The sequence below is a fragment of the Ananas comosus genome, unplaced genomic scaffold (assembly GCF_001540865.1).
Source record: "Ananas comosus cultivar F153 unplaced genomic scaffold, ASM154086v1, whole genome shotgun sequence".
Classification (NCBI taxonomy): Eukaryota; Viridiplantae; Streptophyta; class Magnoliopsida; order Poales; family Bromeliaceae; genus Ananas; species Ananas comosus.
The window spans coordinates 10,761-16,539 of record NW_017891536.1 but is presented as its reverse complement, the minus strand read 5'-3'; the positions used below and the strand labels follow the sequence as shown (position 1 = coordinate 16,539).

Genomic DNA, 5,779 nt, shown 5'->3' with positions numbered 1-5,779 from the left:
AACGTCGAACCTATACAAATGTTTCTAAGTTATGAATAATGCCAAACAGCACGATTTTCATTGCTAAATGAAAGCTTTTCGATCAAGTTCGACGATAAAACTTGCTGCCCTTATTGATCTATAGCTTTCTACTCCAATTTTTACTATTTTTCTGCACTTAAATTCTTTCTCAATTTTTTCCTACCTTTGGTTACATTTTAATCAGTTTGCTATCTACTTATCCTAAAATATAAATTGCCCCGTGTTCGTTCTTCCCACCTGTCTTCCAGGTACTATTATCTTACTACTGAAAATATATAGTCTGTATCTTCCATATGAACAAAATTGTTCATGAAAACGATTTTTGTAGAACCAGAATCTTTGCAATGCTTTTGCCAAGTCCTGGCAATAGAATCTGTGGAGCAAACATGTTTTCTCCCACCTGTCTATCCTATTTTCATATTTCTGTTGTTGTGCCAAATAAGTATTAATCTATATTTGCGTGGTTTATATCTAGAAAATTTACTGACAAATAAGTACCTTTTTAGTTGGTCTTTTACCTTACTGTTTACAGTATATTTAGTAAGAAGAAAAAAAATTATTAAATACAACTCTCTAACAAATTGTGGCTGGTGCTTTGAATAAGTAATAAGAAGACTAGCATTGGGACGAAGATTTAAGAGCTGTGGCGTGGATCATGCTGAAAACTTGCCTGCATGGTGCATCCCAGGCTAGGCTGTGCCGATGAGTGCCGGTCACAAAAAATACATGTGTACCGACACATAATGGCATAAAATATTTATTTTTTTAGCAACAAAATTTTTTAATTGCTTATTATGTATTTTTATCAAATCTTTTGAACTTTATTGAGAAAATTACTTATTAATTTAAAGAAAAGAAGGTTTCAAGCTGTACTATCGGTACAGGGGCTGTTATCATGCCAATATCTTGTTGGCACAATACAGCATTGTGAATATAGCCCGTGCCGATGGGCACTTAAATCCTTGCATTGGGCAACCAAAAGAGGCTAAAGTGCAGAAAGTTCCTATAAATAATCCAATTTCTACTAAGCCTCCTAAATTACTAAGGACCTAAATACCACCCCTTTCAACTACAAATACCAGTCCATACTTTGCTTATAGGCCAACAAGGTTATCATAAAATGCATTTTTCATAATTTCTGGGTGGAGCAGCATGAAATCTCAAAACTTATATATCGGGGTTTACAGGATATATCGGGGTTTACAGGAATTTAGCAACCACAAAGTGTAGAAGATTGTAGAATAGAGTGGAAAGCAACTCAGTCACAAAATACCTGGTGAAGGTTTCTTTGCTGACTCCTGTTGAACCATTGACCACTCAATCTCCAACCTCTGCACCGCCTCTTCCAGTAATCTCTGACAAAAATAATTATAATTTTAGTCAAACCTGCCACCTTCTTTTAATAATAAATTAAAGGAAGCAGCGTACCAACTCTTTCTTTCTTTCCTCTAAGTCTTTTAACTTTGTAATTCTCGAAGATTCTATCTCCAGAGTAACATTTTCCAAAGAATTTGAAGCAGTTGTCGATGATTCAGGTCGACTTGCTTCTTCCTCCTCCTTTAGTGCTATTTCAAACTCACCCTTAAATTTCTGCGCAATCAAGTCGAGCTCCTGCAACCATTATAGTACATGGAAACAAAATTTCATAATTTTTCCACAAATTTTAAGGCTTACAGGCATCACCTACCACATACATAATTTCAACCATGACTAATAACTACAAAATGAGCAACATAGATAGACGACACAGCCATGTATTGCCAGAAATTGATGATAGATACAATTGCCAAATAGATGCTACCACACTATTCTGATCCAAACGTAGATAACCAAAGCGGTATTAAATTTTCCACATGTTAAAAGAAGACGAAGTGGCTTTCAAACACAATGAATTCCAACATTGTTTCAAGCATCTTTGTTACAAGCTGATCATACAACAGTACAACACATAAACACATTTATGAAAACCATTTGGCAAAACATGTAGCGAAAATTGGCTATACCTGATAATTAGCTCAGTGATTCTATTATAGTAAATACAGTTAGTACACGGAGCAAGTAAAGTTTATTTAGGTTAAACTATAGAAATATTACAAAATAGCCATCAGCTCTGTAAGTACGGTGAGAAATAGGTCAAAGTACATTACTTCCCTACCTTCAGTTTACTCTGAAGTAGATCGGCTTCATGCAGCTTTTCTTCGATTTTCTGGTGGCAATTTGCTATAGCCTTTTCATAGGCAGCATTTTCTTCTTGCAGTGCTATTTCTCTTTGTTGTGCCTATCAAAAGCACAAGTTAGTATAGCATAGACTCTTCTTCACATCCAAAATATCTAAATGGAAAGAAACTCAAGAACAACAAGCTTCATTTTGATCCAGATGTTAGAGGAATTTCTCAAACCTGAATGCAACCAGTACTAACAGTATAACATATAGTGAGTGAGAAGATGAATGAAAATACCAAAATCCACTATTATATGAAAGAAGGTGATATAGAATATGATGAAGAACTCATCATATCTAACAAGTTAATTGCTTAATATAGGCTCTTCTTTTAGCATCTTCCGTCCGTTAAATAAGTAATTACCTATTGGAAGTATTACAATTGTATTTTCCTAAAGAATTTAGAAACTAAACGCTCCAAGAACAATTAGGTAACAGATATCCACATGCAACACCAACTACCGTGTCTATGAAATGAAGCAAGGACATCTTAACATGTAGCAATACTCGTATGAAGTGCACCTAACAGCAACACTCAAATCTAGTATGCCACATATGCATGTAATAAGCCGCACTCGAGTATCTGAATTTCGAAAAAGAGTGAAAGTTTTACAAAAATTCAGGACAGGGAATGAGAGATGAAAGGGAAAGAATATGAGAAACGACGCCAAACAGATTCAAGAATCAGCATGCAGCATTTTTAATCTTATAAGGCAGGGCCGGACACATATTAGGGTAGGAATTAACTACTTTTCCTGTAATTAGTCGCAAGTTAGCAGGCCTTGATTTGTTATTAGGCCATTCGTAATCACGGAATTGAGATAATCTGGAAGGTCAAGGACCAAGGATTTAAGTGCCGTGGCACGGGGTCATGCCGGAAACTTGCTAGCACGGTACGGCACGGTGCTTGCTGAGCCGTGCCGATGCGTGCCAGTCACAAAAAATTCATGTGTGTCGACACATAATTCCATAAAATCAAGGTTTTAAGTGCCCGTCGGCACAGGCCGTATCCACCGTGCCGTACCGTGCCAACAAGATACCGGCACGATACAGACCCCGTGCCAATGGCACAGTTCAAAACCCTTTATTTTTTAAATTAGCAAGCAATTTTTTCAATAAAGTTCAAAAGATGTGATAAAAAGACATAATAAATAGTTTGAATATTTTGTTGCTGAAGAAAATAAATATTTCATGCTATTATGTGTCGGCACGCAAGAATTTTTTTGACCGGCACGCATCGGCACGGCTCGGCACGCACCGTGCCGTACCGTGCCAGCAAGTTTCCGGCACGACCCCGTGCCACGGCACTTTAATCCTTGCATAAAATATTTATTTTCTTTGGCAAAAAAATGTTCTGACTATTTATTATGTATTTTTATCAAATCTTTTATACTTTATTCAGAAAATTATTTACAAATTTAAAAAATAGAGGATTTTGAACTGTGCCATCGGCACGGGGGTTGTATCGTGACGGTATCTTGTTGGCACGGTACGGCACGGTAGATACAGCCCGTGCCGATGGGCACTTAAATCCTTGTCAAGGACCAAACCTTTGCCCCATCTAGGATTCGATCTACGGCAGAATCCCAAAAGTCCGTAGGCACTTAAGGCAATAGGCCGTGATAGGTGAAAAAGGCAAACCATCTCTACCTCCTTCTGTTGGGACCTAATTCCCTTAGCAGCTTCTTTTTGCAACAAATAATCAAAAGCCAAAGCCTAAACTAGGGCTTCTTTCTTAGGCCTTAAAATAGCATTTTTGCTTCCCCTTATAGTAGAAGCTCTCAACTTTTCTAATTGCCAAACACTCTGTTACACATAACATTAGATCACCCTATAGATAACTACAACTAAAAGCAAAGTTGAAGAAAGCCAAACAAATCCAAGGGCATATTTGGCAATATTGCAGGATGTCGTGCTCTCTCGTATATAGTCTATGAGAAGTGCTATTCGGAGAAGCACTATATTTAAGTTCTCTTTACCATTTTTGTGAGAAAAAAAAGCATAGCCAAACAAATCCAAAGGCCCTAATTGGTAATGTTGTAGGATGTCGTATGATCTGAAAAATTAGTTAATGAGAAGTGCTATTCCGAAAAGCATTATACGGGAGCTCTATCTTTAAAAGCTTGATCTACCAAACAATGATTTTTCTAATATTTATATTCAGCACTCCCCTCACGTCTAGAGACTTATGATAGGCCAAAACATGGACTTAAACTAAATAAGACTAGGGGTTTGATAGGATTCAAACTCGAGACCTCCTGGTCTAACTGCTATGTTAAACAATAATGTGAAAAGCTCAAGTTACTAGAGAACGGTATTTTTAGTAATTATATTCAACAATTTTCTCCATGCAGTAGTTACACAATGTGAAACAACGGTCTATCTCTAAAAGCTTAAGCCGCCAAAAAATAATATTTTTATATTTATTTTCAATACTCCCTCTCACATCGAGACAGAGAGTCTTTTTGGATTCGAACTCCCGTCCTCATGGTCTGACACCATAGCAAACAATAATGCGATCTATACCTAAAAGCTCAAGTTACCAGAAAACGGTGTGTCGGATCGTTGGCGCTAACCATTAATCCCGAAAGCTCACACCGTTAGAAATACGCAACCAATTCACTTAAAGCATACAAATACAACGCCCACGGGTCTCGATTGTGACTCGGCTCACCAGCCCTCACGCCACTTCGAACATGACTACTTGCCCAGCCTCACGCTATTTTGAATGTGACTCGGCCCAACTCGGCCTCCTGCCACTAGGATGCTGACCCATTTAAGCCAACATGGTGTATTTAATTTAATAATTATATTCAACAATTCTGCCCTCTTATTCAGAATCTCATTTCGACTGTTTTTTTTTTTTTTTAATTTTTTTTTAAGGCATTGTTCTCAAGGGCTAGGGTTTGGGCAGCAGAGTCTAACCTGCTCGCGGGTGGTGGAGTGGGCGTTGAGTTGGAGGGCGAGGTCGGCGCTGGAGGCGAGGGAGTGGGCGTGGAGGTGGGGGAGGCGCTGCGAGATGTGCGCGGGGGGGATCCGGAGCCGGAGATCGCGGATCGAGCGGCGGAGGGACGCCGCGCGGGCGTCCAGCTCCGCCGCCCGCGCCTGCTGCTCCGCGGTGAACACCACCGGAATCGCCAGCCGGCTGTAGTCGTCCCCGGCGTCGTCCGTCGGGCCGCCGCCCACCACGTCCGCCGCCCACGCCAGCAGCCCCGCCATTTTCTCGCTCGCCCCTTTTCGGCCTGCTTGGCCCTTCTGTAATCTGTGTGATCTACGTTCGGCCCGGCAAGAGTTTGGGTTAATTGCATTTGTGTCCCTACAGAACAATGAAAATGCATACCTATCTCTAACAAATTACAAAGTTGTACTTTCAACATAGAGCAAATAACCCCTCAAAGTTGTATATTTTGCAAACAGGTTTAAGTTGACTTTTTGTCCCTTAACTACAAAATGACCGTTCTTAAATAAGTATCTTTTTAATTAAATTTAATAGAACTTATCAATCCTGTTTTCTCTTGGTAACTTTATGTAAAAATT

At 39.2% G+C, this 5,779-nt stretch overlaps 1 protein-coding gene across 1 annotated transcript; it reads right to left on the bottom strand.

Moving 5' to 3' along the window:
- Positions 1–1,294: 1,294 nt before the first annotated feature.
- On the bottom strand, positions 1,295–5,536 carry LOC109704985 (the record flags this gene model as incomplete). Its single annotated transcript, XM_020225747.1, is given in 4 exon segments — positions 1,295–1,376; positions 1,450–1,632; positions 2,177–2,299; positions 5,168–5,536. Coding segments are annotated over 4 exon segments (682 nt in total), but the record flags the coding sequence as incomplete, so codon positions are not given.
- Between the last annotated feature and the right edge of the window lie 243 nt (positions 5,537–5,779).